This window comes from Mauremys mutica, chromosome 19, assembly GCF_020497125.1.
Source record: "Mauremys mutica isolate MM-2020 ecotype Southern chromosome 19, ASM2049712v1, whole genome shotgun sequence".
NCBI lineage: Eukaryota > Metazoa > Chordata > Testudines > Geoemydidae > Mauremys > Mauremys mutica.
In genome coordinates, this window is record NC_059090.1 from 13,383,046 (window position 1) to 13,402,032 (window position 18,987).

General features: G+C 43.0%; 1 protein-coding gene across 1 annotated transcript in view; it reads left to right on the plus strand.

The window, feature by feature from the left end:
- The first annotated feature begins 1,145 nt into the window (after positions 1-1,145).
- Positions 1,146-18,987, plus strand: part of GALNT17 (polypeptide N-acetylgalactosaminyltransferase 17) — a 277,593-nt gene continuing 259,751 nt past the window's right edge. Inside the window, exon 1 of the mRNA XM_044993352.1 lies at positions 1,146-2,046. Within this exon, the coding sequence (XP_044849287.1) occupies positions 1,809-2,046 (238 nt within the window). The 5' untranslated portion in view covers positions 1,146-1,808. The remainder of the gene's footprint in view (positions 2,047-18,987) is intronic.

Consider the following 18,987-nt stretch of genomic DNA (forward strand, 5'->3'; position numbering starts at 1 on the left):
TGGCTGGTTTTTTTTTAAAAAGAAAGAAACTGGTCTGCCTCTATGTAAAGATAAAATGCATGAACTTAGAGTTCTCTCTATATTGGCCCAACCCTCAATTGTTCTGAATGAGTGTAGATCTGTTGATTTCAATGGAGCTACACCAATTGAGGATCTGGCTTGTATATATTTTGAACATGTATTAATTTGGGTTACCTGTTTTTTGAACAATATTTTTGAAGCATTTTTATTCAAATGTATGTTCTGAATTTGAATGACTTTGGTGCACGTGTTGCTGTTTGTCCTTTTAAAGCCAAATCTAAGTCTCCAGCCCACCAGCACTCTGCAGATTATTGTTAAGAAAGGAAGGGGAGTCACCGAATTTAACTGTGCCTTAAAAGAAAATGCAAAGGTCTAATGCTGGGAAAAGCAAAGGATGGACTCCTGGGCAGGGCTGACTGTAGAACTGGAGTCACTTCTGATACCTGAGCTAGATGAAATGCCCCTTTAAGTGCGGCTTTGGAAGAACCTGAACTGTGACTTAGTTTCCCTGACTTGCTGTTCTTGATCAATGTATTTTGACAGTGGGAGGAAGGCAAGGTCAGGGCAATAGTTTATTTTAAAAACTATGCTGCTGCTGCTACCTCTCACCCACCCGGGGGGACAGAGAGAGACACACACACTCAGCAGCCTCCCACTAGCACAAACAGGCACCACATCCCCCTTTCTCCAGCCCAGATTTTCCTTCCAACCCTTCCCCAGGCATGCACCGGGGATTCAGGCACACACAGGAGGGACGGTCTCCTCCGCTCAGGCACCGTCAGCCCCCAGCCATGGCAACCCAGAGGCGAGAGCGAGCCGCCGCTCCCGACCTCCGCCCCGCAGCTTGCCTGGGACCTGCCTGAGCGCAGCCCCCCCCCATCCCCGCTGCCCGGGTGTCTCGCCCCGCGCCTGCCACGCGAGCCGGAGGAGGATGCTCCGGAGCCGGGGCGCGGGGGAGCCCCACCTTGCCTGCGCGCCCGTGCGCCCCGCGGAGCGGGGCGAGGCTGGAGTTGCGCCTTTGCCGCAGCGTCCGTTTCCCGGCGCGGTTGCGCCTCCCCAGCGCGGAGTCGCCGGATGACGGCGCAGGATGGTGACTGACTCGCTCCGGGCCGGGAGAGCTCCGAGAGCCGCCGTGCACCGACTGAGACCCCGGGCTCGCCGGGTCCTTCCCCGCCCTGCCCCCCTGAGATAACTCTGCGGCTGCAGGGAGGATGGAGCGGGGCTGGGGGCACCTTCCGCCTGGCTTGATCTAGCGAGTGACTTGAAGGGAGCGGGGGAAACCCACCGCTGGGAAATCCCCCTGCCCCCCCGTCTGAAAGCCACGTTCACTCCGGAGTTGCCATGAAGGACACCCAGTGCCAACCCTGCGGGGCTCGCCTCCTGGAGCCCAGCCCGTCCGCGTGAAGCCGGCAGCCTGCGCTGTGCGGAATCGCTGGGGCGGGGGCAGCATTACAGGGGACCAGGGGTTGCGGCACCGGCTTCCCCATCCCGGGGACGAGTCTCCTCCGGACGCCGCGGCTACAGCCCCCGAATTGTGCTCTCCATCTCTTCTGCACCTGCTGGGCACCAGGGAGCCGTCCTGAGCCGGCGCCTTGCCAGAACCCCCCGCTTTGCTGCTGCACGCTCGCTGCTTCGGCTTGAGACAGCTCCTCCCGGGGAGGTGGGATGTGCTCGCACCTGCAGCCACCTCCCATCCCAAGCCACCTTTGCGTCTCTAGCCAGGAGGCTCCCCACACGCCGCTCCTCGTTTGCCAAGCAGCAGCTGAAGTGGCCACCCTGGGAGTTTGATGGCTTCTTTGAGGCGAGTCAAAGTTCTGTTGGTGTTGAACTTGATTGCAGTGGCTGGCTTTGTCCTCTTTCTGGCCAAGTGTAGACCCATCACTGTCAAGAGCGGGGATTCCTTCCATGAAATCCACCCCAGGGCAGAAGTGGCCAACTTGACAGCCCATGGCATCAGCCCTATCCAGGATGCAGTACTGAAAAGGCTCTCCCTTCTAGAAGATATAGTCTACAGGCAGCTAAATGGTAGGAATTGCTGTCATTCTTTTGAGGCACAGCCATACTTGGAAATACAAATAAAAATATAATAGAGAGCAATGATTCTTGAAGTTAGCAAAAGTAGAGTGCTACTTACCTATCTTTTCTGTGTTCTCATGCAAGCTGTATCTTTAGGAGACATAACTGGGTGAATCAGTGTAGTCTCTAATTTGTAAGCTATGTTAGGTTCTTAAAAGATTTCAGGTACCTTGCACTGAATGGGAGGAATGTGTAATAACATAATGCTGCCTCTCAGTTCTGTTGTTCCGGTCAGGAAATTATACCATCATGACTTTTTCCTCAGGAGATCAGAAACTAGTTCAGCAGCCAAATATAGGGTTGAAGAAGCATGCTGTGCATTGACTGAGGAAATGGCTTTTTACCACCAGAAATTTGTTGTTTGCTATTTTTAAAAAACTTTTGGGGAGGTAGCGTGGGGCGAGGGGGTTCAAAAGACTAAAGCATTTTGCATCATCCAAGTGCAGACAGCCAGACAGTAAATGCACTTTTCTGTAATAAGTTACACAAACAATTCAACATTTCCTGTGGCTCAGCCTTGACAGATGCTAATTAAAACCTCAAGTAATGCTTCTCTTTATAGCACAGTGCAGGGATTTCTATTAAAATCTCACCAGGTTCAATAGTTTGGAGATGTAGAAAGGGAGCTTAAAGATGCCATGTGGGATACAGAAACAAGTTGTAGAGATGTAAGAAATCTAGGTGAGATATCTAATTAAAACACAGACTGAAGAGCTATTTTTTTTAAGTGTTCCCCATAGATTCACTAGCAGCAATGTGATTTAGAGCTTCCACTCAACCCATTTGGAGCTTCCAGTCTCTGTGGATTTAAAGACAGTAGATTTTAATATTGCAAAATTAACATTGTTAATATTTTCTGTAATGTCGGTGTGTTCTTCCCTCCCCTGATTCTTGAATACTGAACTAAGGCATGATTCTGTACTGTTGGACTGAGCACCTTGTGAATTGCATTTGTGTACTAACTCAGAACTATTACTGATGGCAATACTATACGGTGGATGCTAGGCATATACTGGAATGCAGCATGCATATGCTGGTGTTTTGTCTTCAGTTATAATCATAATCTTGGTCAATCTGTGGGCTTGGGAACGGTGTTGTATGAATTGAGATGCACTATGCCAGTTGAGAATAGATCATTTTACATTGCTACTCATACACGTGTGTGAGAAGAATTTCCTGCTTGTAAAGGTGGATGACACCTAATCTAAATCCCTGTGTTATCCAACAGAAGCAGTTGAAACAATGTTGCATGGCAATGTGAGGAGTGAAGTAAAAGGATAACAAGATTCTATATTATTTGGTATAATGAACCTGTGAAATGCATTGCTGCAAGATAGCAGGGCAAACGATTTAATAGTTTTCAGAAAGGAATAGGCATGTCTGTGAATAAGACAATCTGCAGTTCTATTTATTTAAAAAAATCTGTGGGATATCAGTCCTCAATCTTCAGAGCATAACAACCAGCAAGAGATTTCTTCTCACCACTATCATTATTATTTATTAAATATGTGCATTTGGGGTAGCACCTAGCAGCCTTAGTGAGAGGTTTTCCTAAGCACTGTACACACACTGTAGAGTGCTACATAACTGAGTGCTGACATTAGCCATCGGGAGAGTCAAGATGCTCGGCTAGCTGCACCAATGGTCAGTTCGACTATGGCAAATGAAAGGAATTGAAAAGGAAAGCTGGGATTTAGTGTATCTAAATGATAGTGCTATAAAAATGTTTGGTAAAATGAAATCTGATTACTCTGGTGTAATATATAACATTACCTGCAGTACCGGGCAAGGGAGCTGAAAACAAGACCTTGGTTAGCATTTGTCTCCTAGTGTTCCCAGAAATAGAAAGTGGGAGTTCATCAGAAGTTTTTCCTCTTTTCCTTAGGACTGAGAGCTGGGGAGCTGTAGGACTCCCTTTTGGCCAATCCTTGAGGGTGCAAACTAGACCTTTTGGTGCCTATTGGTTCCTCCAACACACCATTGAGTGCAAAAGGTGCTTTTCTTCCTAGGTCTCAGTAGGCCGTCTCTGTAATAAAGTTGCAGCAGGTGTGCTTTTGGAATGTAGAGACAGCTTGGTGCTGGAAAATGCTGCCATGCACTTAAACGCTATGAAAGGGGATGGAATCAATATGTTTGTCCAAACCACAAATGATTTCCTGGGTGGACTGTAACTCAAGAGCATGAAGGTAGCTACTTATCTATATGGCCACTACAAGTGCAGTTTGTAGCAATACTGATGTGTTTGGCTGAACAATCGGCTCAAGTTTAACCGTGGTGTAAGTTAGGGGTGTTGAGCAAGTGTATTCGGGGGTTCACCAAAAATTTATTTCTGTTAATTTTGCTTATGCACACTATCCACTGAATACTGTATGTAAGCTTCGTGCTTCAGCAAGGTATGTGAATAGACCTGAGTGAATGAGAGAGAGAAAGAAAACAGGAAACAGCAACACTCTCTAGCGCCTGTCCTCTGCAACTGCAGGAATGTGCCCAAATGATCCTTGCAGCTGATGATCCTGGGGAAGATAGAACAACTCTTCTGTGGGAGAATTTCCCTGTTTCTAAATTTGGAGTTAAAATTAATTCCATTCACAAGAGAAAGAGTTACCAAGACTGAAGATCCACAGTAGAACCTCAGAGTTACCTCCATTCCCAAGGTGTTCGTTGTTCGTAACTCTGAAATGTTCATTACTCTGAACAAAACATTATGGTTATTTCAAAAGTTTACAACTGAACATTGACTTTATACAGCTTTGAACTTCACTATGCAGAAGAAATATGCTGCTTTTAAATGAAACTATCCCAGAAATGGTTTGCTTATCTTGTCAATTTTTTTTTAAATTTTACATTTTTTAAGTGTTTACATCTAACACAGTTCTGTACTGTGCAGTATATATATATTTTTTGGGGGGGGTGTCTCTGCTGCCTGATTGTGTACTTCTGGTTCCAAATGAGGTGTGTGGTTGACTAGTCAGTTCATAACTAGGGTATTTGTAATTCTGAAGTTCTACTGTAGTACCAACTTGAGATGTGCAGATGTCTAATATAACTTGTGCTTTTTTTTTCCTTTTAGTCTTTAAAAATTGAATTTTGGTGACAACTGGCTCACAGGCTCTAATCCCTGCATTTAGAATAGCTCTCTACAAAATCCATCAGCCAATGAAATTCTTCTTTCACAGTACCCATTAACATTTTATTTTATAATTTGCCTGAGGCCTGGATGTTATATTTTGTGCCAAATTTCAACTATCACAGAATGTAGCATCCTCTATCTTTGAGGGAATCTTGTGTTTCTCCTATAGCTTCACCTGGTTGGAGGAAGTAGGAGGTGTTTGAGCAAATCTGGTCCATGACTAGGGCTTCTAGGTGCTAAGGTAATACAGAGGATAATGATACGTTAAGTCTAAACTGTTGTGTGCTGTTCTACTTTGCGATGTTGCACTCTGAGTTGGCTGCATTTCATTGGTGAATAAGCGATTCCTAAATAAGTGCACCATTTATAAAGCTCCATTGTGTAAATATAAGCTTGTTGTTGTTCTGATCTAGTATAACAATTCCTGTGTTTCCAATTGTTGCAAGATATGGTATAAAGCAGGTCAGAAATGCCAGCCAAGCTGTGCACCCACCATCTCTCCTTTGAAACTTTTTGGTGAATGTTGGCCTTAAAAGACAGAATCAATGGAATTCTGTGCTGATGGTCTGATACCTGCACTGTGCTACAGAATTAATATTTGATTAGTAATGACATTTTGTAACCAACACTACATCTCCCCTGCCCACAATGGACATTTCTTTATGCACGGGTTGAAGAGCCAGCCCAGACATGCAGGCTTAGGGAGGATGGTCTAGTGGATAAGGACTCAGTAGAAAGCATTCAGTTCTTAGACTTTCCTGCGAGACCCTGGGATTCTCTGACATGAACCAGAACTGCTATGTTAAATGACTTTGCAGACCAATAGGAACAGGAGAGACCATGCGTGTTTCTGAAAATGTAAACTGCAGCTTAAAATTGGTGAGACAGTTAGAACTTACTTGGCCTTGCTTTGCAGATGTTACATGTGGTTGAGGCTGGGTGGAAGTGGGGTTGTTTCTTATGTTCGGCGCAGCACAAGCCACTATGTAATTTAGCCCTTGGAACGCTGACCTTTTCCAGACTGCCAGTCAGATGAATGCTGTGTGTGTGCAGTATTGTCTTACGGCTTGGTAACTATTCATAGTAAAGGGTAGATTTGATTAATTCACTCCCTTTTTGTTCTCAAATTTGTTCTCAAATTATCCATGAGCAGACTTAGATCTTTACAAATTTGTTTGTTCAGAATTAGTCAGTAAACATTTCAGCCTGCGGCTTGCTTGTGAACTATTTGCTATAATTATTGCTCTTTCTGATTTTCTGTTCCTACTGTGTGATTCATCACACAAGTTGTGTGTGTGTGTGTGTGTGTTTTCCTGCCCCCGATCAGATAACTCCTATACTATCAAAGAATTTCCATAAGTGTGGCCATGTGTACTCTCCCCCCATGGATATTTTGGGGAATATATACATTTGTAAGAGTATTTGAGAGACTTTTAAGTTCTGCAGTCTTTTTTTAAATAAGCAAATGTTTTCTTTATGCTGCAAATGTGCAGAAAAAGCTAATGAAAGGGTTGTGAGTACTGCTGAAAGGAACCTGTGGCTTTTATTCTAGTTAATGTTCACAATTTTCTTTTTTACTCCTACTTAATCTCTCTCTCTCTCTCTGCTTCTACATTTACATAAAATTTAGCAATGATTGTGTTCCAAATAGCCTCAAAAGTTGTGGAAATTCATACAGAAATATCAGAACTTTGCAGTGTGAATCCACCTTCAGAGAGAGAGAGAGTGTATGTGCGCCCATAATAAACATAGGTTAAGGAGGATGGTTTAATGCAGTGGTTCCCAACCTTTTTTGTCTGGCGGGTGCCAGACGACGAGCCACGGAGGATCATGGTGGCGGATGAGCATCCGCCGAAATTCCGCCGACAAGTGACAACGTCAATAGGCGTTGCTGCTGCATTGCTGCCAAAATGCCGCTGAAAATCGGCGGCATTTCGGCAGTGATGCCTCTAGATGACGCAGCTTGTCAGCAGCATTTCGGTGGATGCTCGTCCACCGGCCAGTACGTGGGTGCACTTTAGACACCCCCGTGGGCACCGGGTTGGGGGCCCCTGGTCTAATGGATAGGGACTCAGTAGAAAGCATTCAATTCTTACTTCAGCCATAGACCTCCCATGCAATCTTGGGATTCTCTGAATTCTTCCGTTGACCCTAGCTACCACTTCTCCGAGGGGTGGATTAACCTCAGTGGTGGGAAAACCTCTTCCATTGCTGTGGTGAGTGTCTACACCAGTGGTCTCCAACCTTTTTATGCACAAGGTCACTTTTTGAATTTAAGATCAACCCAGGATCTACCCGTCCCCGAGGCCCTGCCCTGCTTACTCCATTCCCCCGTCCCTCTGTCACTCGCTCTCCCCCACCCTCACTCACTTTCCCCAGGCTGGGGCAGGGGGTTGGGGTGCAGGAGGGGGTGCAGGCTCTGGGAGGGAGTTTGGGTGCAGGGGTCATATGGTCACACTGCACCTAATCTCATAGAATCCACTGGACATTTCATGAATTTTACTTTTTATTAGTGTCATTTGTGGTTCATAGATCCAAAATCCTTCAGGATTGTCACAAATCAGTGTAACATTCTCAACTGTGGGGTGTGCATTAGCTGAGCCTGGGGCAGAGGGTTGGGGTGCAGGAGTGAGGGGTGCAAGCTCAGGGAGGGAGTTTGGGTGCAGGAGGGGGCTCTGAGCTGGTGCAGGGGATTGGGGTGCAGGAGGGGATGAGGGGATGTGGGCTCTGGGTGTGGGCTCTGGGAGGGAGTTTGGTGCAGGAGGGAGCTCTGGGCTGGTGCAGAGGGGGCTCTGGGCTGGAACCTGGAGCCTCTGCCAGTCAATTGCGATCACTGGGTTGGTGACCACTGGTGTTCACTAGGGCTCTCCACTGACTCAGCTGCAGTGCTATAGTTGAGGTATAGCTGTACTGTGTGAAGTGTAAACACAACTTATGTATATTTGTGCTCTACTCCATTAGAGAGGGCTACCACAGCTGCTCCAGGAACTAAAAACAGTTGGTGGTGTTTCAAGCAAATCAGCCAGGTTGTAAGCCCCCTACTCCTCCCAGAGAGCTTCCGCCTCCTGGATGTCTTGCATATACTGGTTTAAACTGGATTCTCCAGTGACAAAGACAACAGGTGTGACAATGCTGCCCGTGGGAGCCAGCTGAGGTCACTCAATTAGGGTGAACTGCAAACAGAACGGGGCAGACAAACCCCAAATGCTGGTGGATATTCCAATACTTAGATTTACCAACCAGCACAGAACAACTTCTATAGAACCTCACTGGTTACTCAGAAGTTCAAACAACACAGTTCCCTTAAAGTGCCCAGCCTCAGGCCTCCGTCCAGACACACACGTCAAATATGATGATGATTACTGAAAATTTTATCTCATCATATAAAAGAAAGGTTCTTCCAACCCCAAAGGATCAGCCACACACCCAGGTCCAATTATAACTTAAATCCTACCCAAAATACATGCTACAGCCAATTCTTGTTAACTAAACTAAAATGTATTAAAAAAGGAGAGAGAGGGAGTGTTGGTTAAAAGATCAATATACATACAAACTTGAATTCAATTCTTGAGGTTCAGATACATAGCAGTGATGAGTTTGTAGTTGCCAAAAGTCCTTTTAGAAATAGTCCATAGGTTATAGTCCAATGTCCATATTCAGGGTGACTCCACTCAGTGACTGGGGATCTCAATACTTATGGCTTAAGGTTTCCCCCTCTTGAAACTCAAAGCAGATCTGAGATGAAGAAGGATCATGGCCCAGGGTTCTTGTATATTTCCAGCAGCCTTTTGGCCTGAGAAAACAATAGGCTTAACTCTCCTTCTCCCAAACATCCTGGCAATTAGCACAGGGTAATTTATCCATTAAACAGTTTAAATACAGGTTATCACAACCTTCAAAGAGACATATAGACAATAATACTATTTCACTCAAGTATCTTCCTAAATGTTAATATTCCTTTTTTTTTATCTTTGAATCAAAGCTATAGCAATAGACAAGACTTGTTTGCTTATATTACAAGACCTGAGCAAACATCTACCCTTCTTCCTCTAACAATACAGGCCTGTATTTCAAAGCTCTATTCATTTACATATCTTCCTAACCAGTCTCTAAAGTTTGGCCATGGGTCAGGTCAGTCTGGGAGTTAATTAACTCTTTCTGGCCCTGTCACCTTTCAATGAAATACTGTATTATATTACACTCATAACGTCACAACAGGACAAATAGTCTAAGTTTAGACAGACTCGGAGTCTGCTCTCTGATCCAGCAAACAGAGAGAACCTGCTGTCCAAGGGGAACCCCACCCTATATGTTTGTATGTTTTCTCTGTAATGCTTTTACCTGAAAACAAACGTGCATGCTTAGAAGGAGCTGTGTGATATCTTGTCACTGCTGGCAATATGCTGTTCAAAATTCTCAGAGAGAAAGTAAAGCACAGGCGCTGGCATTTTTAGGGAGACTGGCTTGCTGGGGATATCGCAATGCAGGGAGCTGTTCAGCCTTAAAACCCCGGTCAGGAGTGACACGCAGGTCTCTGCCCCAGAGGGATGATGGCTGGGAGCCAGAAGCTTTTAAGTGGATGTTGTCAAGGGGTCACAAAGTGGGAATACAAGTGAAGTTACCCTGAAACTGTGACGCAAGTCAGAGGCTATTAAATCAACATACAGACAGTTTGCTAACTATACGTCCATGACAATTTGAGAGTAGGAATGATGGTCTTGTGGTTAGGCCACTGAACTGGGATTTGGGAAACCAGGGTCTATTTCTTTCTCAGCCAGGCTTCCTGTGTGAACCACTTAGTCCAGCCTGTGCCATAGTCCTTCGTGTGTAAAATAGGGATAATACTTCGCTACCTCACAATGGGGGTGTTAAGGATAAAATCCATTAACGATTGTGAGGTGCTCAGATTCTTTAATAATCAGGGCCATGTAAGTATGTAGACAGACAGGCCCAGAATTAAGATCTTGATCTAAACATCCCTAAAGTTGGGAGTGTTAGAAACCATCTCTGTTATTAGCAGGTTCAATGAGTATCAGTTCTGAACAACCAATTCTGTCTAGTGCTTTCTGTTTGATTTACACAAATGGATCCATCCAGTAAGCTGTTCAGTGCATGAAATTAGTGGGAGTGAAGGTGGTCAGCACGCTGCTGAACAGAGCCCTCAGCAGTGAAAAAATAATTAATATAAAAAAAGTTCTGTGCACCAAGCCAAATGTTTACAAGAATACTGACAAACGCTCTAAAGGGACACCCCAACTCATTTTAGGCCCAACATTTAAGATTAACACTTAAGATTAACAAAATGGATATGTTACAAAATGTAATAGGAAAATAAATTATTTTAAAGCTCTTTTTAATATACGCACCTCTGAATGTTAAAAGTAAACATCCCTCTGCAGTGTTAAAATCTCAAACTGCACCCTTGTGCCAGTGTAGGACGTGAAACTGGCCAAAAAGGAACGTGAACTTGACCAGTGAAGTTAGTTGCCCCCACCTGGAAGAAATGCACAGAGGCAAATAGGTATTATATAAATGTTAAAAAGCAAATTAGAACCTTAAACTACTTTCCAATTGAATAATGTTGGGCCATAATTTGTAAAAAAGCCTCCATTAAATGTACATCTCCAACTTTGCATGTGCAATAATTTGCACGCACTCAGATCCAGACTGGTGTGAGCAAACAGCATGTGTGCATGCGAATTGCATAGTTGGCTGTTTACCCAATTTGCACATGAAACTTGTGGGGACTGCATATGCAAAATTGAGGCACTTTTTGAAATGTGGCCTTTTAGATGATTTTACTGAAATATAGTTGTGTCTTTTTAAAATGGCACTCATTTTAAAGAAATGTGAATTTGCTCACATATTACAGAGCATAATAATGCTTGACACTTATAGTACTTATCTTTAAAATACTTTACAAACATTAGCTAACTACTGACTATGACAACTGTATATGTAAACAAAAGCCGATTACCATCAGATCCATCAGCTATTACTGGTATGAAGCAGTGTGGCACCCACAGAGAGTACTTACATTCAGATTTCCTAATGGATAAGTAATATACCACTAAAGGGATGAAAGATTCTTTGATTTAAGAAAAACAGATAAAAGCAAAGAGGGAAGAATGAGGAAATGCTATTTATAAGGAACAAGGGCCCAATCCAGAAAAGCGTTACTTACAAGTTATGGCAAAAGAACACCTTGTAAGGAGATGATCTTGCTGTGTAAGGCCCATAGGTATGGCAAATGGTGTTATGAGTAATTATATAGAATGATATGGTGGATGCTGCTGCTAAATTGTGAAATTTCACCAACAGCTGTCACACAGTTGTATAGGAGATACCTTGATTTCCCCCTCACCCCTATGTTGTGCTTACTGTGTGAAGTGACTCTGGTATCTCATATAGCAAGGATTTTCAAACTTTTTAGGCTGCATACCCCTTTCCAAATAATACAGTCTACCATGCACCCCCATCTGAGATAATATGCCTATGATTAGATTGTCAAGTCTTACTAAAAAAATGTGTTGACTGCCATTACAGGATATTCCTCATGTATCCCAGAAAACCACTGTCCACATAAAGCATAATGTTGTAACTCCATAATAAACACTAAAGCTGAGTTTTTTCAGAAGGTGCCTAAGGATATTTGGCTCCCCAATTCCCATTAAATTAATGGAAATTGTACATCCTAATCCTGTAGGCACCTTTTGAAATCTCAGCCCAACTTTTAAACGGCAGGATAACGGGTTTTATAGACTTCACTCATCCCCTGAGGCAACATAAGAGCTGTTGACTTTAAAGTAAATTGTTTTTATCAGGAGCATCTAAGGGAGTCTGATATCTATCACAGAATGATAAAAATAAATACTTCTTAAAGTAATAATAGAGTTAAAAGACTAGTCTTCTGCTAGTCTGTCAGTTTAGAAGTTAATGTGACATTTGGATGACAACCAGGCTGACAAGGAACTGATAGATAATTTTGTTTTCAATTATTGTTTGGCATTATTATCCGAATATTCTCTGATGTTGGCAACGGATGAGTAATAAATCGGTAACACATTCATCACGGAGAAACAACACACTGATCATGAGCTGTAGCGGCAGTGACTAGGTCACAGACAGAGCTCTGGTATTTTACTCTTGCATATTAATCTGAATGCACATCAGCAAAAGTTTAGTTACACGGGAACACTTTCAAAAGTGCCCTAGTGGCTTAGGAGCCCAAGTCCCATTGAGGTTTAATGGGATTTAGACTCCTACATGCCTGAGTCCCTTCTGAAAATGGCTCCAAACTCATTTAGGCATTTTTGAAAAAAAACCCTTTAATTATTAATTGTGTTACAGTATTATTTTAAAGCCCTAACCCAGATCAAAGCTCCATTGAGATAAGTACTGTACAAACGCGTCATAAGAGAGAATCCCTTTATGGGAAGTGATAGAGTTGGGTGTACAGTCCAGGTCTCCTGGGCCCTATTTTAGTGGCCTGTCCATTGGGCCATGCGATCTCTTACTAAGGGTACGTCTTCACTACCGTCTGTATCAGCGGGTAGCAATTGATTTCCCGGGGATCGATATATTGCGTCTCACCTAGATGCGATATATCGATCCCCGAACGCGCTCCTGTCGACTCCGGAACTCCACCAATGCAAACAGCGGTAGCGGAGTCGACAGGGGGAGCCGTGGACGTCAATCCCGCACCATGAGGACAGTAGGTAACTCGATCTAAGATACTTCAGCTTCAGCTACGCTATTCACGTAGCTGAAGTTGCGTATCTTAGATCGATCCCCGCCCCTAGTGTAGACTAGCCCTAAGACAAAACATAAGAGAAAATTGAAGTGGACATTTGTAAGCATTGCTTGTCTGCACTGCTGGGCCTTAACTTACAATACCCGCAGCTGTGTCAAGTCGTGGCATCTCTTGAGCAGTGACTGTTAATCAAGCCAAATTAGGAGCTAGTTTTGTCTTGTGCATAAACAAAGATATGAACGAGACCACCACACATTACTATTGGAGCCAGCATTTGAGCGATGGTTTCTAGAGGTGAAAGGCCGGTATGTTATAATCTGGCCATGTGAAAGGTCTTTAAGAAAATCTGTGAAGTCCTCTTCCAAGTGTATCCCCATAAAACATCACCGCAAGTTGACTGTGGTGATTTAGCTTTAGTAATGTATTCTAGTTTTGCTATGTTATTTTTCCTAAACAGTTTTGTCAGTACAGGCAACTATATTTTATAACTCCAACTCCCTGTTGTCAGATTTTCTCAACAAACTGTCATACACTTTCTATCTTATTGACACATCTGCTGCTAGTTCTGGCAATAAATCTAATAGCCATCGACCCATGTGCTGACATTACAGTGACAATTATCTAAAAATAATGTGGTAATGAAGTGACAAGAGTCTCTATGTAGAAGGTTAAATTAAAGCAAAGTGCAAACTGGGGTGAAGAGCCCATGCGGTACTTGGGCAATTACACACTCAACCCCTGATGCTGTCCAATAGCTTTTACATTTCTGTCAGCGGGAGATGCAAGGAAGAGAGAGCCTTAAAACTAGGAGTGAGTTGAATTATACGAGATCCTTTGCAATGGCTGCTTTAAAATGTAAGGTCTGCATTTCCCCTTTACTAAATAAATAACACAGTGGCCCATGGATCTGTCTCGTAGGTACTTATTCTGTGCATATCACTCTGGTACCTCACCCCACTAGTCAGCCTGCCGGAGGGTATCTGATACTGCATATTCATCTGTACTTGGACTAGGAAATAATTGCAGCTGCTCAGTATCTGCGGCGTGGTGGAAAAGTCCATGTTAACTTTTGCGGAGGGCTATTTTTTTTAAAAAGGGGACCATTCTAGTTGTTCTGGCCTCCAGTGTCATGGCAGAATATTGTCACAGCTGCTGGTGGGTGAAAATGCAGGCTTTCCTAAAAGCCAGAGCCAAGTGTGTGTTGTGCTGGGATTATTTCCATGCTTGGGTAGTTGGGCACAAGGTGTGCAATACTCTGATATGGTGTTGCATCATCTTATTGCTTAACTCTTAGCACAGCGAGGATCAGTGTACAGCATCTCAGCATTCTGCACTGAAGTAAATGGAGTTCTCAATACCTCAGTTTCTCTCACCTTTCATAGCCTGCACCTTTCCTCAACCTATTTCCTTCCCCTTACGGTGTATGCTTATTTATTTATTTTTAAATCTGTCCAACTCTAGTGGTTCCTTAGTTAACAGGAAGGATGGTTCTGTGGTAAAGGCATTGCACTTGAACTTAGGAGATCTGGGTTTAATTCCCAGCCTTGCCACAGATTTCCATTATGATCTTGGGCATGTTACTTAATCTCTCTCTGCCTCAGTTCTCTGAGTACAACTGGGATGATATTGCTTCTTTTCTCTCTCTCTTTTGTTGGTCTCTTTAGATGGAAAGGTCTTCAAGACAGAGACTCTCTCTTGTTATGAGCTTGTATAGTGCTGAACACAATGGGCCCCTGGTCTTGGTTGGGGGCCTCTAGGTGCCACTGTAATGCAAAATCATAATCCACCATTGATTATTGAATAATCCAAATACGAACAATTGACCAGAGGCATCCCTATTAGATTAGCTTAAGTATTTTCTCAGTCTGGAGAGTAAGTGGCCAGGCCTGGGAATCAAATCCAGGTCTCTTGCATGACTGTTTGCAGAACTTATTTTCCTCTGGTTTTAATCTTAGATTCTTGTGTAGCATTTCGATCAGCATAACCTCCCTATGTGGGTGTTGATGTTTTCAGAACAGAAAGATGAAGTGAAAGGTTAATTTAAAAATGGAACAATTAGAATTTCTTTCTGGGTCTTTGCTTGTTTTGCACTTGAAATTAAATCAAGAAAGCATTTATGTTTGTGCCAAATTACTACACTATCTTCCCAAACAATTGCTCGATTGTGCTCTCAAGATAAAAACAAAGTTAAGGGGAAAAAATTGTGAAAAGCCATTTAGCAATGCTGTGGGCTTAGTAATTTACCATGATTGGTTTTCAAATAACTTTGGTCGACCTTTGTATATTTTAACTGGGCCACCTCCTTTCGTACAATAAGCCAAGTGCTAAGAGACGTAAAATAGGCTGTTAACTATAAAAAGCCTATTCTGTTAAACATTACTGCTATTTTTTCATGTGTGTATTGTTAGGGAAATGGTGATGATGATGACGATGATTCATTCATTGTACTGGCCAAAGTACTCGAATGGGGCCCATTGTGCCAGGCACTGTACAAACACGGAAAAAGCATGAAATCCTGGCCCCATTGAAGTCAGTGGGAGTTTTGCCATTGACTTCAGTGGAGTCAGGATTTCATCCGTAGTCTCTCTCCCTGAAGGATTAGAAGCTAAGCTCCCGAATTTGCAAAGTACAATGCACAGGCAAACCGCTGCACCTGCATAGAGCCTCCCTGACTCGGTCTGACAGGCTCCCCAGTCCACCAGCGAAGACAAAGAAGGATGGTCCAGTGGTCAAGGTGCTGACTTGGAAGATTTGGATTCAATTCTCTGCTCCACCACAGATTTCCTGTGTGACCTTGGTTAAATCACATAAAAGATCTTTAAAAATTTTTACCCTAAGTGACTTAGGAGCTGGAATCCCATTGTCAAAAATGACTGATTAAAAGACATAAAGAGATGACGGGTTGGGACAGGAAGTAACATACAAGCATGTGACCTTGGTAACAACCACCTCGGTTTTGTTAGTTACGCGTTTTGCTTCTGCTGGAGTTCTGTGGTTGGCTGAAAATATTTTGTATTAGTGGCAGAATTAGCGTGAGGATAATGTCAGGAGGGGGGAGCTATGGGACAGGAGAAGGAAGGAAGAGAAACAGTTACCACTCATCTGCCTAACCATGATAAACAGCCAGAACGTATAGCTAATTTTTTGATGATCATTTTTATTAAGGTAGTACCCAATGGCTCCAATCAATTCAGGGCTCCCTTAAGCGCGGTGCTGTACAGACAGAAGAAGACAGTCCCTGTCCTTAGTAGTTGACTGTCTAATAGATAAGACAGACAAAAGAGCAGGGAGGAGACTAGAGAACTTTGTAACATCCATGCAGAATGGTCAGAGTGGTGGTTGGCAAATGTCATGTTAGTTCCATGTATGTAGTGTTGTTGTAGCCGTGTTGATCCCAGGATATTAAGGAGACAAGGTGGGTGAGGTAATATATTTTATATATTATCTCGCCCTCCTTGTCTCTGTAATGTTAGTTCCGTTGTGGTTTTAGAAGTCTTTGTTGTTTGTTTTAATTATCGTATTAAATGTATTTTGGGGTTGTGGTGAGGAAGGAATGCAGAAGAGGCTGACTTAGTAGGTCAAAAACATGTACATGAGAAAATAAGGGGGAGAGGGAGGAATGGAAGGACAAAGCAATGATGGGTGGCAGGAGGGGTGAGCGTTTCAAAATCAAATGACTTCACTGGTGTCAAAAGGGCCCTGAAGGCATAATTCTGCCAGAGAAGTCACTCAGGTTCTTGAGACTTATTTTGCTTCCAGAAACATTATTTTCCTTGACCGACTGTGGAATAGGGGACGCTTGGGGCCTGGCTCAGTGTTTGGAAAGTTTCTGTTGTATGAAGAAAATGCATCATTTGGTGGTGGTGGTGGTGGTAGAGAAGTTGGTAGTTGGATAAGACAGGTTTGTGTGTATGTAATGCCTAAGGAGTCAAAGCTGTTTTCTAAACCAGTCAGTAAAGGTCAGAAGAAGAACTCTGCATACACAGAGCGATAAGTAGGTAATTGAACCTGAAGGTTTGGGGATAGGTTGGTTCATTACTCAAACAAGAAGGACACAATTCAAACACATTATCGGCTGATCAATACTCAGCATGACCAATATATTAAGGGGGGATCAGGCAAGTGATTGTTGCGGTGATACTTTGGCCCATGTCGGTAGTGACTGAATGTAGTTACTGGCTGTTCAGTGTTATATGTGAAATATATTAATGGGGTCAGGGCATATTGACTTCAGTACTCTTCAGAGTCTTTAGGTCAAGCCCCAGTCCAACAGGTGACTTTTGGGGAGAGCTGAATAGCTGTTCCACACACAACTAAAAAAAGGAGATGATAGAATAGTGGAAGGGACAAGGAGCTGGCAGAGGAGGAAGGCTGCCACTGGCTGGACAAGGAGCCAGGGAGGAAGTACGGAGGAAGCTGCTGTTGGATGAGCAGCTCAGGGAAGGAGAGTGGGACTGGGAGCTAGTGGGAGGAGGCGAGAGAGATTGGATGAGGAGCCAGGAGGGGGAACAGGGACTGGCTGTTCGAGGAGATTGGAACTGAGTGTAGGAAGGGAAGAGACTGGGAGTCGGGGAGATTGAGAATTGGACAACAAACCCCGACCAGGGCAAAGAGACTGGGGTGGGAAGCCTGAGGAGTGGAGACTGGGACTGAGTAGGCAACGAAAATAGGCCTGAAACAAGGAGCCAGGGGTGGGGGAGAGGCAAAACGGGGACAGGGCAGAAAGGGGTCAAGCTTGGGGCAAATAGACAGAAGAAGCTGTGCCAGCAATACCACACCTGCCTCCACAGCCTGGAATGGAACCCAAAATTCCTGAGTCTCACCACACCTCTGCTATCAGGACACTTCTGTGAAACCCACTGGCAGTGTCTCTCTCCACCTCTAGTGCTGGTCCACACAGGGGTTGATAGCTTACGATTGCTATCAGTTACTCCATTAGCTCAAATGGCAAAGGTCTTTGTGGTGTATCTAACTGCTCCAACCCTACTGATAGCATTATATTGCAATGCACATGATTCAAGTGATGGAATTTCTGGTTTTTCAGTTTGCTTTATAAAAAAACCTAGGAAATTACACACATAAAACTATGTTAAAAGAACATTATTAATCTGACTTTGCAACTTGAAGAATGTTCTTTTATTGTATTTTTGTTACATAGGGAAATTCCCAGACAAAAAACTTAATTAACTTAAAATTAAGATTGCTACAGTAAGTAACAACGAAAAAGAATAAAGCAATATCAAGGGTTCTACAAATAATACAATCTCAGCATTATAATGTATGGAAATGTAAACATAAGGTAATATAAATAATGATTCTAGAATCCATGCAGTCCATGCATTCTCTAACAAAAATCTAGGTGTGAAATTTCATGTTTCATGATTCTGACCTCCATTTTCCTTTTAATTTTTAGTAGGGGAAAGGTTAAGATGTCATACTATTATTCAGTAGTTTTTATAGTAAGTTGTGCAAGGACGATAAATGCAAGGATTGTGTGTTGTTTTTTAACCATATATTTTATATCAAGCAATACACTAGAAAGATCTTATGTATATTAACATCAGTTAGAAAACAGAGTTCTTGCGAAATGTCTCCTTAATTTCACGATTAAAATATTTTATATTCTGCACAATTCAAAAGATGTGTTTGCATTAGACCATGAAGGATATATTTGTCATGTAGTACAAAACAGTTGTAGAATAGTGGTGTTTTTTTGTCTTGAAACAATTTGAATAAAACGTTAATAATGAAGTGCTATGTTACTTGCACCTTGTTAAGGTGGCGGGTGGAAAGTCAAGTGTGAATTTTCACATTTATATGTATGAAATGTTGCAGTATTAGAATAATCATCGGAATTAGATTTTTCCATATTTTCTTATCCTTGGCTTTCATTTATTGTAATATCCTCAGTAGTTCTCATTCGTAACTGTTAGGATTTCTGCAGTAAGTAACATAACTTCAAGTTAATCAAATTCAGGTATTTTTGTCTGAGAATTCAGTGGTATCA